We start from the raw sequence: 16,212 nt of genomic DNA on the forward strand, positions 1-16,212 counted from the left end.
GACTGTGTGTGTCTGACTGTTCTTTTTTCCTTTTAAGCTCTCTACGTGGAAGGCAATGATGTGACCAAATTTGCTTCCATGGCTAAGCTAAAGGCAGGTCGCCTGGCCCGCGAAGTGACTGACAGCTGTCTCCAGTTTTGGGGAGGAATGGGATTCACCAGTGAGGTTCTGGTGAGCAGATTTTACAGGTAAGCAAGTGAATGGTGAAACCAGGATGTTTCTTTACTCAAATTTGCCCTCTTAAATATTCTCTTAAAAGATCACTCAATCAAACGGCCAGCAGCCCCTGGCTTACATGAATAGTATTGTTCCACAGAACAGCACGTCAGTGATGTATATTAGGGCTCAGACTGCAATCCTTGACCACACCATACAAGTGCTGACTGTTCTTTTGCCAAATGTTGGCCATACTGTAACAATGTGGTTTGAACTACCCACAGGTTAGCTTGAATTTCAGGTAAAGGAAATAGAGTCCGTGTTTTCCCTAGTGGTTCTCTGGCACCTGCCAGGCAATTGGACAAGGAAAAAAAGGCAAAGCCTATGAACGAGATTTTTTTTTCCTCTGCTCTTTTTTTGTAATCTTGATTACAGGAACAGAACTAAAACAAAACAGCAGTATTTTTCCTAACTGTGAGGGACCACTGAAAATCAGCTTCATTTTTTTCTCCACACTTCCACTCCAAATATGTGTTTTAAAGTGGAGTTCAGCACTGGGCTCCTGCAGTAAGCTTCACTACAGGAAGAGATGCCACTGGTCCTGCCTACAGGCCTGCAGTAGTCATTCCTAATAGCAGTCCCCATGTAATTAGTCACACCAGGTATCATGTGAGACATCTGAGAGCTGTGACTGTTTCCAGCAAGTCATTAGATCATTAAAACAGCCTTTTTGCAAACTAAATAAGGCCCATGCCAGGCCTTTGAAATTTTGCAGTGTATCTACTTCTAAGGCAAAATTCCTTCAAAGCAAACTATTTTCCTGGCAGCTGTTAGCAAAATTCTGGCCCCATCCAATATTGTGCTGGGGGACCAACATGGAACTTAGTTTTTCTACCAAAAGTAGGTTTCAGTTCAGCCCTTGTAATACAATACCTAATTAATGGTTGGCAAAGTAGTGGTTCTATTAGTCCAGAGGTTGGTAAATGCTGTATCTGTGTAAAGTGAGAAAAGATCATGTTAAATAAACCTGTAAAAAGTTTGTTTCTTTATAATAGATTGTTTTTTTATATATGTGTATATATATATATATATATATATAATTATTTTGGAGTAATGAGGGCTATTTGAAAGAAGTAGAAACAGCATGTTAAAAAGTCACGTAAACTTAGCAATGATTTCATGGCAAGTCTTTTCTGTTGAAACTAGTACAAAAGAGAGAAGATATGTACCTTCTGCTGTTTAGCTCCTGTCCTTGGCTGAGGAGATAGAGGTGGGAGAGCGCTACACCAGACACCCAAGTCATGCTTTGATGACTAACACATATAACATAGGTAATAGGGTCTAACAGTGTAGGTAATGCAGACACTTTCTCTTCCAGCAAATGGAGTAGCTAAGCTCTGTGTTCTTGAGTGTGTCCTTCTGCAGTGACCACTCTGCCATCAATGGCAGAGTAGCAGAACACAGTGTTCCTCGGAGGTAGGAGTTACTCTTTCTGCCTTTAAGAGCATTTTATGAACACGGAGTGCCGTTGTGGTAAATCAGAGTCTTTTTCAACTTGTGGATTCCTGAAAGGTACAGTCTGCTGTACAGTGGTGGATTAAAGCCAGTTGTCAATAGGAGGGTTTTTCTTATTTACCTTTGTCATCACCTCTTTATTAGTACAAATGGTCCGTGGTGAAGCAGATGCTGAAAGCTACTGTGGTAGGCACTTTGAATAAAACAAATACTTGTCTCAATGCACTTGCCACCAGTGTAGTCATGTAGTGACCCAAAGTCATGTGCATTTGGATGGCTTTGACTTGTCTTTAGATTTCCTACCCCACGCAGGGTTTTTCCATGTGAATTCCAGAATGGTTTCTAAGCACCTCAGTACAGTCACATTTTTCCTGAGAAGAAATCCAGAGTATTTCCTATTAGTATCAACTGTGTCTGCTGGCTAAAGAAACGTATCTTTCTGCTTCTAAAAAAAAACACTTATAAATAAGGCCAAAAGTAGTGTGATACTTATACCCTAAAATTTTCTGTGAATCACTAAAATTCCCTCATTGAGTAACCATGAGCACCAGGGAGAAGTAGAGCATTACCTAAACAAACAATTACAGGTTCAAGTTAGAATCCTGTTAATCTGTAACGATAAGCAAAGCAGCAACTTTCCTAAAGCCGTTGTGTTTTTTGTCCAGCAGTCTGAGTAACCATTCACGTCACTGTGATATTTGTAAAGTAGCATGCAGGGCTTACAATAACTGCACAGCATGACAGCCTGTCATAATGTACAAGGATTTTTCCTGCACAATACTAAGCAAAGTTCCAAGGAAATGTTAGTCTGTAACGCGTCAGGCTGTTAATCCTCAAATAGCGCACAGCATAATGCATGGTTAGTGCATTAAGTCTTTGAATATTGGTCATTGGCGTTACTAGGGAGATACTAAACAGACCCAGCACAACGGCCTGCCAAAAGGCTTTATTCACAAAATTCATGTCAGTTTTAGTAGTTAATAGTTCGCAGATCAAGTGTCTTTTCTAAAATATAGTATTCTCTACAAGGCATAAGGTACCCGTCTAACCACGTAGGTGCCTATACTGGACTGATTTAATGTACTTTAATGTTTCATTTTCAGTTGTAGGGATTCTGAGAAGGAGAATGAGTTGGAAATAAAGAGCTGAGCCCAAATACCAAAGAGTTTAATAGAAACACATAAGTAAGAAAACAGAGTGGAGTTTCTAGGCTTCAGCTTACTACTATAATTCTGGAGGAGAGAGACAGACTGGAGCTCTGTTTTTCTGCTTTTCTCTCTCTGACATCAAATGCCTCCAAGATACCATGACTTAGGAAAGATCAGTTATTGAACAAAGCTCCCGTCTATATGAAAGCCCCAGGCTGAGATACCAGAGGGAGGGAAAATTTCAGAAGCAAGTCTATTGCAATTTTTCAGATTTTGTAACAAAAAAATTTCAGCTAGTGAATATTTCAGTAGTAATTGAATCATAGAATCATAGAATAGCCTGGGTTGAAAAGGACCACAGTGATCATCAAGTTTCAACTCCCCTACTATGTGCAGGGTCGCCAACCACCAGACCAGGCTGCCCAGAGCCACATCCAGCCTGGCCTTGAATGCCTCCAGGGATGGGGCATCCACAACCTCCTTGGGCAACCTGTTCCAGTGTGTCACCACCCGGTGTAATTGCATACGCTTCTGCTGAGATAGGAAGAACTTGTTGACTGGAGCTCTTAAAAAAGTGTTTGGGGTTTTTTTGTTCTTTTTTTTTTTCTCCCCAGCCTTAATGATTCTGTGATAATTTTGAAGTATTAAACAATGTCTGTAGCGGCTGTCAGGTCTTGCAGGTTTTACTCCCGGGGGGATGTGATGGGGAGAACACTGATTCTTTTTTCCTTGGTGCACTGTGAAAGACTCGAAAAAGCAATACTAAGAATTCTTGATGGGTTGTTCATGTGGAATTGATAAAGCACATGTAGCTGTAGAAGAAAACAGATTTCTTTCTCCATCTGCCACCTAGGTGTTGCAAGTCTTATTTGTGATTAAGGATGGCTAAAAATCTAACTGTAGAGTATCTCTGAATAAGGAATGAATGCATTTCCTGCTAAATTATTTTTATATTTATATCTTTCCCAAATTTTTTTAAAAAAACATTTGCAATATTTTAATTGGTTTCATTATTTCTTTTTTTTTATATTCTTTCATTCCTTATAAGACATGTCTAAACTAGAATGAGCCCAGTTCATTGGTTGATTCTTTAGTCAGTCTGTTATTATCATGGTTTGTTTGTATGAAACAAAACAAAGCCCATCCATGTCTGCTGACAAAAAGACCTACTTCGCAGCCAGCAGCTAATTGTTGGGGTAAGAATAATGACTACTGCTCAGTGATCTGCGAGAACAAAGATGTGGTTTCAGACTTTTTCTACAGAGCTCTTGGGAGAGTCTGAAGATGGAAGAGATGATACGACATTAGACTTGAGGATACATCTGTAAATTTGCCAGTAGCACAATTTTAACGTCATAATGGTGGGGGGGGTGGGGGAGGGAAGCTGTTAACCCTTTGAATCAAGTGCAATTTGTGCTGGCAGGAAGCAGCATTAAAATAGCCTTCTTGGAATCAGTGATGCTCTGAATCACGTAGATCTTGAGGATTTGGCAAGGTGCAGTAGCAGTGCTTTGCTAGCTAAGGCAGGGAGCAGCATCCCTGAGGGAATCACTGCTATGAAGTCAGGCTGACAGGGAAAACAGAACTGGAGTAACCACAACCCCTGCTCTCAAGAGTGCTCACTTTTCATGTCAAAATGGCACTGATAACTCCTACAGCCTCAGCTGGAAAAGGGAAAGAAAAAGACTTATTTTCTCAGAGCTTCAAGTTATGTGAAGGCATCTGCACTGAAAACCCTGCAGGTCTGTTCAGGAGTTTTGAACAGTAAGAACTTTTTAGATCCTACTGTTATATGGCTTTCAAGAGGAAAATGTAATTCAGAGTGGCCCCCTCAGTAGGCAGAGCCTCCTGGCTGCAGGCAGTAAATGGTAGTAGGATGCACAACTACAACACACACTACGGTTTTACTGGCTTGGTGCTAGAAGTAGTGGTGGTAGTAGTTTAGTGTGTGGTGGTAGCTGCTGCCTTAGTGCCTGTGAAGCATGAGTTCAAAAGCTGCACTTATGCTCACTGTGAGATCAATCACTACCTGTCCCTATTGCATTTTCCCAGCCTGAAAATCAGCCCTGGTGATGAGCACAGCTTGGTTCATGCAAAACTACGTCTGATAACCCTCTGTAGATATATAGGGTTAAACACCAGCCAAAAGATGGAAATTAAAATTGAACGACTGCACTGAGACTTAGACTACACAGGAGCACATTCAGGCTGTAAATTAGAGGGTCCCTCACATTTCTGCTGGAGGTTCTATGTTAGCTAACTATGAAAATAGAATTTATAGAATAGTTAATAAGTAAATAGTTTTCACAGTTAGCTAACTATGAAAATAGAATATATATGAAAATAGAATTTGGTGATGTGGAGGGTCCTTTCTGTTCTGTTTGCCTGCTAAGTAGAAAGTATTGGTAATGTGGATTGAGGTTGGTAGGTGGGAAGGGCTCCTCACCCTCCCTCATAAGTTTTTAAGTCAGCATTGAAGAAATGGTTATTTTTTTCATCCATCAAAAATGGATTTCTTTTCAGGTGCGTGGGATGCCTTGAAATGAGAGGAAACTCCTTGTGAGGAGCACTGCAGTTTGGGTTTGGTGTTCTTTTTTGGAGTTGAGGGGCAGTGAATACAATGGTTATCTTTTCCTCAGGCAAATTGCTTTGGCCTTCTGATCCTTCCAGTCTCCAAGGAAAATAGCATTCAACAGCATCTCTCAAAATTACACCTCTTGTACCTGCTGAGTGCATTTGGGGCTGGTTCCTTACCATCCCTGATAAGAGTGATGTCACTGCATATCAGTGCTCATCTTCTCAGAGTTCCAGGTAGTTGAGGGGCTGCAGTTCTGCACCGGAGGCGACAGTATGGCAACGCGGGCATCAGAAAGCAAGGTGTTGCTGTTTCACAACAAAAGCATTCCAGGGGAAGCCTGCCTAACACCATAACATTCTAATATTTATATATATTAAAATATTCATATGCTGTGTTAATATATTACTGATATTAAGAATCAAACTATTTACTTATAATAGCTTATATGCAAGTTTACTGTATGATCTTCCTTAGCATCCTCATGGTGTTCCTGGGAGGACAGTCCCATCGTTTTGTTCTCTTATACTGAAAGCAAGTCTTACTGTTAGAAGGAGGACTGATAGATTAACAGCATTTGAATCCTTTGTCATCTCGGTCCTTTTAAACTAGATAAAATCTTCTGTCCTGTCTCACAGGAGAGAGATCAGCATTAGTTGCTTGCCTGCAGTTTCTGGAGGAAACACTCCTCAAAATAGAAACAAAAATGTAATCAGCAGCAATTCTGAAAGACAGACTGACAGACACACACACACACCCCCTCATGTGAAACGCTCCTCTTTTTAAAAGACATCTGTATAATGGTTATCTAATAATTTGAAATATCTGTTACACAACACCAAAGCCAGATCTCACCACTGCCTATTTATAACTTCATATAAACAAGCCACAAGTCTGAGATTCCTGCTGCAAATGGAAGCTTTTTATCTGCACTGCAGAGTAGTTTTGTGGATTGCTTACTGTGATGACAGAGCTGTGAAGATGCTAAGCATTTTGAGAGTCTTTCTGGCTTGAAAAAGCAGCACCACAGCACAAAGAACAAGTAACCTACTGTTGTTCCAACTCCATTTACTTCAACAAAACCCATATGAAGGTGGGAAATTTTCATGCTATCAAATTAAGTAGAGGCAGTTTAGCAGAACTGTTTTTCATTCGTTTTTTTCTCCTCCCCAAAGAGGAACAGAAACTTGCTCCGAAAATTGCTTTAAGTTCAGTAGTTTGCATTCTGGCTAGCCAAGGGAATTGAAGCAATACTGTGAAGGATGATTTAGCAATAAAAATGGTGGGTTTTAAATAAGTCCAGTTAGAAAGATCATATCAAAAGTAAATAAGCTTGGAGCAGCTGTTCATTTTTAAATCAGAGAAGCTAATGCATATTTAAACTACAGTTGTGCTAGATCTCATATAGCCATTAGGGAGACCAGGGTGCTTTTTTTGGTTGAAGAACATACTGTATAAAAAAGTACCTTCTCCATACAGTTCTGCAATACCTATGTATTGATTGACTAATACTTCTTTTACCAGAGACAAGCAAAGTTAAATACTTCAACACGTATTGCTGTTGCCCCCTAAAATCTTCCTCATCTCCTGTAATTCATAGAATCATAGAACTGCTCAGGTTGGAAAAGACCTTTAAGGTCATGTCCAACCACAACCTAACCATACCACCCTAATTCTAACAGCCCACTGCTAAATCATGTCCCTGAGCACCACATCCGAAAGGGTTTTAAACACATCCAGGGATGGTGACTCAACCACCTCCCGGGGGAGCCCATTCCAGTGCTTAACAACCCTTTCTGTAAAGAAGTTCTTCCTGAAAAACGTTGAATGATAGGGAGCTACAGCTTTGGCAGAGGAGCAGTGGCAATACTGCAGGACCTATCGTAGATTGACTCATGAGGAGGCAGTGGATGAGGCATTCTGCAAACAACTGGCAGGAATTTGGTGTGAAGGTAACCAAGAAGAGCCAGTTGATACTTCTCTATGGCAAGCCAGTGATGGGACCTATCCAGCAGTCTGCACAGAAGCTGCAGGAGTTCTGGCCAGGCTTAAGCATGGGCAGTTGTATACTAGGAGAAATTGTAGCTTATTTGAAGAGTAAAATACAGTGTTCTGCCAAGTGGTCATGCTAAATTGTATCTCCTCACATTGAACTATCAACACCCTTGTCAACAGAAGGGTATTTATGGTGCTGACACACAGCCATCCACATCATGCACACACTAAGAAACATGGGATTTAAATGTAATAAAAGCAGCTCCATAATGAATGCATAGAGGAATAAATGGGCATGTGCAATTGTTCTACCAGTACAGCATGCAAGTGTTTATATCTGCTCTTTGTATTTCTGCAGGGACTTGAGACTGGTGTCAATAGGTGGTGGTACAGATGAAACTATGCTTTCTATGATATGCAAATACATGGAGACACTTCCAAGGAAGTAACACATCTGCACTCTTCCTCAGAAACTTAAGAAAGCAACAGCATGGTTATTACTGCATCCTGAAGGTAACAGGCAACGTGATTCGAGCGTGGAAGAAATAGGAACGGTATTTATAATACAACAGTAATTTTTCCAGGAAAATACTTGTCAGAGCATTTGACCAATATCATGACACATGTTCTCCAATATCAAATTACTATTAATGCCTGCAAGGTTTTTTCCATTTTTAGTGATTTACAGCTTTGAGGGCTCTGGTGATCCACGCTAAAGAAATCTTGTCTTCAATCAAGGCATAGCTGCATCTTGGATCATCTAAGCAACCAAATAAGAAACACAACTTCCACATGGGTCCACTATAATTTCAGTAGTAACAATCTAATTTCAATTAAGTTCGCTTTCAAGTCACAAATTATTTATTCCACGTAACATTCAAGTACTGAAACAGTAGTTTTGTTCTCACCATTATCTTCCATCTCTCTCAGTTTTAGCATGTAAACATCAAGCTGAGTTCCTTCAGCAAAACCAAGTCAAAAATCACAAGCCCCCCAATCCAGTCACCATCATTACCTTCTCACTCTTGTACCACACTCTGACACAGGTGTTTAGTGGTAGGACTGGAGGCAGATTTTTATTTTTAGAATACTGCAAACAATACCTTAATTGTGCTGCAAACTTTTGGAGACCTGAATTTCAGCAGTAAGGTTTCATGTTTTATGTGTAATTATGAATGAAAATATTAAAGTGTTAACATGAAAATGCAATCAGTTAAATGAGACTGTAAAATTTGCATGCCACGGTCAAGTTGAAGCAGAAGTGTAATAAATATTACACTATTAAAATAAATAAAACTATTTTCCATGTTTTATTGTGACCTGTTCCACAAAATCTCACTGAAATACACATCTGCTACAATAAGCACCAGTTCTCCATTAATACTTCTTTAAATCTCATTCTTTACACTTCACTGCTTATCAGTCATACCTTCAGCAACAGTGGCAACAGCATGTCTTATTGAAAAACAAAAAAACCCAGTTTCATTGGAATTCTTGTAACCACATGGATGCACTTAAGCATCTTTTAAAGAATCTCCAAAGACAATTAAAAGATTGTTATTTCCTTCTGCTTGGAAATAGTCTGCATAGCTGCTAGTTAGAATCTGAGTTATATTTAATTGAGAAACAACATATACTCTGTAGAAATTACACACACCAAAAACCAACTGCAACTTGTACAGTCCATGCTGCTACAATTTTTGTCTTGTATTCACTTTGTACTTTTTTCTGTAATACCATGCTGTAGCATCCAGAAATTTTGCTATTTGGGAGTTCTGAAGACTTTCAGAGTAATACCCTCGTACCAAAAAACTAAGTTCCAAAGGAAAACTAGAGGTTGCAGTACACAGTTCCGACCCATTGCCATCCCCCTTCCTTTCATGAGATACTCTCAAAGCAGGATTTGCAATCAGATTCTAAACTGAAAATTGACCTTTTACTGGAAGAGAAGGGAAAAGTGCTACATCCTGTATTTGCTTTGGAAGTAAAATAAAAATAGAGAGAATTTCAGTCTTTAAAATGAAAATAAGCAAAGAAAGGAAGACACAAACTCACTTTTTTTTTCCTCCTATTCCTTCTCCCTCAATCTCACCACATCACTGAAGAAAAGAAGGAAGGAAAGGAGGGAGAGGGATCCTACTCTGTACAATTTACCTTTAATCTGGTTTGACTTTTAAAACAAAATTCCTGTTGGTTTTACACGTTAACTGAAGGACAAGTAAGAGGTTTTTTACCCATATGCTCTGGCAAGGAGAAGCTGTGTAACTAGATGCACCTACCTATTTTCTATTCTATATTATGTAAATAAATACTACTCCCATTTATTGCTAAGACAGATTGGGTAGTAAGAAAGAAATACCTAGAAACTGCTCAGACACCATGTGAGACATAGATTCAATGTTTTCTAAACGATGACCAAATATCAAGGGAGCGTGGCTGTCAAAGTTATGTCAATAATTATTACCCTCCATGCAAGGCACCCTTACATTCTCTGTTTGGGATGGCAAACTAGAGCCTATTCACTTACTCTGAGAATACTGTGTTTGTTTAGCAAGCCTAGAAATTCTCATATAAATAAGATTTATTATCCTGGCATTAATATTTATATGTTCTGTTATTTGTAGACCTTTTAACAGTCCAGAATTAAATGGGCTAGAAACAACTGCATTTCAGTTACTTTTATAAAAGACATTCTACAGAATGTGATTTAGATGTAATATTTCTGTTATATATGAAAATGAACATGAGAAAGGTAATATACACTTCCATGTATTTCAGCAGTGCTCACCATCACACAAGTCCAGTTGCTTAAATGCAGCACCATTTCAAAAAAAACAGTGGAATTCTACAGCAGGAAATATGCATACAAACAACAAGGATACTCCAGGACACTTTATTTGTCAGCTCATAATTAACTTATTAATGGCAGTATGCTATACAATATTTCTAGAAAAATTATTTTAAAAATGTAGATACAATTTCGAGATCTAGAAAACAATATTTTTCTGAATGTTGAACCCGGTGATGTGAGAGTTTCAACTATTAGAAACTACTTTGTGAGATAAAGCTAAGTGTTAAAAGTAAAAACCTCAACATGTTAGCACCTCCAACGGGTGCTTCATAATATATACATATATCAATATAAAATTGAAAATATTCAACCTCATATTCAAACATCATGCAGAGTAGATTTAGGGCTCATCACAGAATGAAACACAAATGAGCTAATGGTACAAGTTCCAGTGATTCAATGGAATCATTAAGTTTTGGATACTTTAAATGTAAAGGAAACATTTGTGCTGTGTCCAAATTTGTTGATCCAAATGATCAAAGGCATATGCTTAACACAACAGACATACAAGCATCATTTATCACATTGAAAAGGAAGATCCAGTTTGAAGTAACCTCTCCCCCAGACAAAATGCTTAAGCTACTTAAACATGCAGACTGTTAGACCTATCAATCTAGGCATCACAAAAGTCACTTTTGGGGGGCACCGCCATTACATTTGTTACCCTCAAGCCAACCTTTCAAAAATCCACAGATAAAACCAATCTCAAAAGACCCAAGTGTTGGTCATGCTTTTGCAACATAGAACTTATCACCTGCCTGAAACTGGAGCTCTAATTTAGAGCATGGCTCAGACTGAAAAGCAAAATGAAAGCGAAGGCCTTGCAATTCTGCAATTATTTCATTTCTGAACAACCTTTGGTTTTGGGGGAGTTCTTTGATTCCTCTTGTGGGTATTTTTTTAACCAGTTCTGTAAACTCTTTTATTCTAAAAAAAGCAACTTAAAGCGCCAGCAGTTTCTGTGTATTTATAAATAGTCCCCCCAAAACAGGGGACAATGGGAGAAATTTCAATACATCAAGAAAACTGTATATAACACTGCATTAAGTACTAATGCAATTTACAATAATTTCATTGTGTTTTATCAACAGAATATGGCAGTTTAGATCAGTGTCATCATTAATTAAGACTGATGGTTGAAATTACACAATTTAAACTTTAGACAATGTGCATCACCTCAGTTTAATAATCCAGTATGTTACAAAAAAAACAAATAGTGCAAAGAGCATCATGTAGCATAATAGTTTTGTCTGGCTCCCTCTGGACAGCCTTCTCAGTCTGCCCATAGTTGCACCTAGAAGTCCAGTTGCAGAGTCAAAATCATTATCCTGTGTTTCAATGAAACAAAACAGGAGAGAAAAGAGGGGAAAATAAACAAAAAACATTACATATACAGTCAGCAATAAGCTGTCAGCATATTTATACAAATGTTCACACTACACAGAAGAATGCTCTCTATTACTGACTTCACCATCCTGCCCTGTATTGAAAGAAACTTAGTGACAAAACACTTACCATTTCTGATAACAATTTGTTTTGGTTTTTAACTTCTGTTCCAATTTCAATAGAAAGCTATTGAAAAAAAAAAAAGAGGTTTAAATATGAGTGATCAGTTATACATAAATCAGAGAAGTTGCTCTAAAATACATGATATCGCTAGTGTTTTCTTGGATAAAATGTGAAAGAAATATCTGGCATCTTTGAAAATCAGAAACTTAAGTTGTAAAAACAAGTGCAGCATTCTGTCAGCAATCCTCAGGGAAGGAAATAAATACTTATCATTTCAAAAATTCAAGATCCAGTCAACTCAATTCCTCAAACTGTTAGAACTCCTGACTATGAGGACCAAGCACACCTTTTTGACAGTGTTGCTGGAGCTAACACCTTTAATTTGCAAATGCAACACCTCTGACAAGTTACAATGCAATTCACACAATTTTCTCCTGTGAACTTGTCTGTTCCTTCCCTGGTTTGTGTCATGAAGCAGCAATGGCACAGCAGGACAGGAGGCAGCCAGTCAGTCAGTCAGTCCAAAGATTGTAACCAGGATCAGCAATAGTCTGCTGAACATCCAGCAAGTTGCTCTTGGACTTGTGTCACTGCTATCAAGCAAAAAGTCAACTCTGCAGGTCAGGATCAGGGAGATTGGAAATAAGGAGCATACAGAGATGCACCAATTGCTGCAATCTATTGCTGCAGCAAGGCCATCTATTGCTGGCGCCAGCCAGGAGACCTTCAGCTTACAGCAGCTCCCCCATGAAGCAAGGGCAAGGCCTCCACTGCCACAGTGCTTTCAATTAGCTACAATCTGTACACTTTTGTGGCACAACCTCGACCCCATGATTTCTGACTGCTGCTGCTGCTTTTCAGCACCATCTATAAACAAGTTACAAGCCCACCAATTTAACTAAATTTAACTATAATTAAATACTTACTGATTTTATTGCACTAACTTTAGTGCGCAGACTTTCTGTTAACCTTTCATTTTCTTCTTCATATACACTGTACCCACTGTTAGTATAGCCATAGTTACCAGTTGGTGCTCCATCACCTGTAAGCAGAAAAGCCAGTAGTTACAGACAGAAAATATCATTGGAGTAAACATTCTTCACTCGTGGGAAAACGCTCTGCATTTAAATATGCATTTCCATAACAGAAATCAGGCAACTGGGAAGAGGTGTTGTGTGCTCCCAAGACATAGATTCAACCTTTCTCAAGCACTGCCGTAATCCTTCCAATATGCAAATCAAAGTAGGTAAACATTGAGGAACGACAGCAATTTAATGCTATATTTTTCCTGAGAGGGTGTTTTCAGATGTTTTTTTATGGAAATCAGTCTAAATATTGCATGGGGATGTGAAAACAGCATTGAAGTTGCTACACAGAGTAGTAAGCCTGATTCAAAATAGGAAAGAAGAGCAGAGACAAGTAACATTTGGTTACGCCTGCCTTTGAAGGAGAGGGCATACTCATCCTTATGCATCTCTCAGCAAACAAGACCTTGGACCAGAGGCCAAGCCACTAGGCAGAAGAGCACACTGCTCTTCCTGTCAGCATCCTGCAGTTCTACCCTCCTGCCTTTGCTTTTTGGGGCATGGGGTTGCAGGACTGTTTTCCAGACAACTACTCCTGCAGAGAGAGTAAGCAGAGCAGAAGGGAACTGGAGTTGGTCTCCTCAGCTCCACGTACACACTGCCCCCAGCCCCTACTGAGGATCCCCTACTGACAGCAACTGGGCAACAGCACTGGGGCAGGAGAAAGGCGGCTGAGTACAGCCTAAACAGAGATCAGCCTAAGACCCCAAATGTAAGATTTGAAGCCAAAGAAGCTAGTCCAAAACAAGAAAAGCAAACAGAAAAGATCCTACTAGATTCATTCTACTAACAATCCAGTTGTAAAACTAATGAGTATTTACGTGGCAAGTTGGAAGGCCACACTAGTGCCTCAATGCCACTTCAACATGCTTTACAAAGTGCTGTGTGAGGGTATTTTGCTTTTTGAGGAAAAAGTGAGAGAACAGACACAATGACATTCACAGATAGACCTATATCTCAGTTTCACTGTGTGCTTTGCGTACATACTTGTAAAAGAACTACAGTGCCATCCCGACAATAGACGTCATTTTATCTCAAGCCATAAAGCCATTGCTAAGTGTACATAATGGCCATGTTTCAGTTTGCACCTGTAAAATGGTTTTTAAATTTCATTATGGAAGTTAAGCTAATGTCAAATACACACAGTAAGACAGGGCAAAATGCATCTTTTCACTTCATCAGAGGGAGAGCTGAGGGTTTTTTCCCCTGAAATCAAAACTACTGATGCCAACGTTACCTAAACATTAACTAAAAATTAGGCCACTTAATGGAGTCAGGGTTGTTCCTATTGTTTTCTTTTACAAACACATGTAACTACAATACCTCCTACAAAGTAACAAGCAATTTTGAATGCTTGTAAGTTAATACTCATAGCAGGAGGGTTGCAACTAAATGGTCTTCAAGGTCCCTCCCAACCCAAGCCATTCTGGGATTCTATGGTTCTAGAGGGGAAATGGGAAGCTCTGTGTAGGAGCCTGGCTACTGCTGCTTAAAGGAAGGCCAGAAACTCCTACATGGCACGTCTACAGGCTGTCTTGCAACACCACTAATTGGCAGGACATGCCCATAGACATAACCATAGTATTATCTCAGGCTAAACAGGAGGTTCCAGGTAGCTGGAGACAAAAGCAGACATACTGGTGTGCAGCTTGTACTTCCAGCCTACGAAATAAAAAGACTGGACTGACAGCTGACATATCAAGATAAATCAGCAAATTTCACTGCAGCTGATAACGGTCCTAAGGGACATCTAAATCATCTGTTCAACTTTTCAGCAGGTGTTTTAAGAAGCACCTTCTGGATGCTCCTTACGGTACTGATTGTAAGAGTCTTGCCAAGGCCAACTCCAGCTGCGTTCTTCCATAGCCACCCATCCCCTCACTCCTTTAAAAGCATCAAAAGAGGGGTGGCCAGCAGGGTGAGGGAGGTGATTGTTCCTCTCTACTTTGCCCTTGTAAGGCTCCATCTGGAGGGCAGTGTCTGGGCCTGGGATCCCCACCTCAGGGAAGATGTGGAATGTTTTGAAGAGTCCAAAGGAGGGTCACAAAGATGATCAGAGAGCTGGGAATACCTCTCCTGTGAAGACAGGCCGAGGGAGATGGGCTTGTTCAGCCTGGAGAAGAGAAGGCCGTGGGGAGACTTGATAGCGGCCTTCCAGTACTTAAAGGGAGCTTATAAACAGGAGGGAAATCAAGTTTTTACATGGGTAGATAGTGACAGGACAAGAAGGAATGGTTTTAAACTAAAAAAGGGGAGGTAAAGGTTATGTGTCAGGAAGAAATTAATGAAGCACTGGCACTGCTGCCCAGAGAAGCTGTGGATGCCCCATTGTCTGAGGTGTTCAGGGCCAGGTTGGACAGGGCCCTGGGCAGATTGATCTAGTGCCTGGCAACCCTGCCCATAGCAGGGAATTGGAGCTAGATGGGCTTTGAGGTCCCTTCCAACCCAAGCCATTCTATGATTCTATGACAAACAACACAAGGAGCAGGGCCACCTTCAGCTCTGGGTCATACTGAGAGTCAGCTGCTCATCAAGCAAAGAAAAATAATGCAAGATTTGAAGACCTGAGTGCTACCAATGCCCACCTTTTTGCAACCAACATCCCAACACCTCTCCTCATTTATTAAGGAGCATATCCAAGGTTTATTTTACTTTGTAGAAATACTATTACATGTCACAAACAAGAGATGGAGAAATAAAGCTAGGGTAGCACTACAACCATGCCTGGGTTAGCCAGAGGGCATTCCTCAGCCCCCACGGATTCACTGGAGATGTTTACCCTCATGAAGATGCACTCAGCCATCCCGTCACCACACCACCTGTGCTGTATGGGGACACAACAGCACTTTTAGGTCCCATAAAACAACACACGAGGTCAAAGTTTCCTTCCAGTCATCAACATGGCTGCTGGGTGAAGGGCCATACCTGGGTGTCTGAGCACACCCAGCAGAGACCCCAGCCTTTTCACCAGGCTCTATCAGTGGTAAAACAAAAGTACATCTGCCTTCTTTTTGACCCAAACATAGTAGGAAAATATACAAAACGGCTGAAATTAACTAAAACACGAATAAAACTGGCAGGACACCCTTCCTACCCAACCCCCGACCCACGGTCGTGTCGTGCCGCACCGCGTCTATGTTACAGCACCACACGGTGTGGCGGCCCACAGGCCCCTCGGGCCCCCCACTCAGGACGGCTCTTACCCAGCCCCGCGCGCCGCATGGCTGTGCCCGGAGCTGCCGAGGGAGGGCCGAGAGGAGGAGGGTGAGGAGCGGGACGGCCGCGCCAGAGGAAGCGGGAGCGGAGCTCAGCCCGACCGCCACTCCGGCACCCTCCTCACTCACCGGCAGCGCCACGACAGCGCTATGCCGCACGGCC

At 40.7% G+C, this 16,212-nt stretch overlaps 2 protein-coding genes across 4 annotated transcripts in view; one reads left to right on the forward strand and one right to left on the reverse strand.

Annotated features, from left to right (window-relative positions):
- Positions 1 to 8,688, forward strand: part of LOC420562 (probable acyl coa dehydrogenase 6-like) — an 82,226-nt gene extending 73,538 nt beyond the window's left edge. For all 3 annotated transcript variants that reach the window (XM_015281934.4, XM_025148439.3, XM_025148441.3), the window contains exons 8-9: positions 38 to 188; positions 7,748 to 8,688. In XM_015281934.4, coding sequence (XP_015137420.2) covers positions 38 to 188; positions 7,748 to 7,838 — 242 coding nt within the window. In that variant the 3' untranslated portion in view covers positions 7,839 to 8,688. The remainder of the gene's footprint in view (positions 1 to 37; positions 189 to 7,747) is intronic.
- Positions 8,689 to 10,266: 1,578 nt separating this feature from the next.
- BET1 (Bet1 golgi vesicular membrane trafficking protein) lies at positions 10,267 to 16,193 on the reverse strand. The gene is made up of 4 exons (NM_001199678.2): positions 16,038 to 16,193; positions 12,676 to 12,791; positions 11,756 to 11,812; positions 10,267 to 11,568 (listed from the first exon to the last, which is right to left on the reverse strand). Exons 1-4 carry the CDS (start codon positions 16,054 to 16,056, stop codon positions 11,413 to 11,415), a joined length of 348 nt encoding a protein of 115 aa, NP_001186607.1. The 5' UTR covers positions 16,057 to 16,193; the 3' UTR covers positions 10,267 to 11,412.
- Between the last annotated feature and the right edge of the window lie 19 nt (positions 16,194 to 16,212).

Source organism: Gallus gallus, chromosome 2 (genome assembly GCF_016699485.2).
Source record: "Gallus gallus isolate bGalGal1 chromosome 2, bGalGal1.mat.broiler.GRCg7b, whole genome shotgun sequence".
NCBI lineage: Eukaryota > Metazoa > Chordata > Aves > Galliformes > Phasianidae > Gallus > Gallus gallus.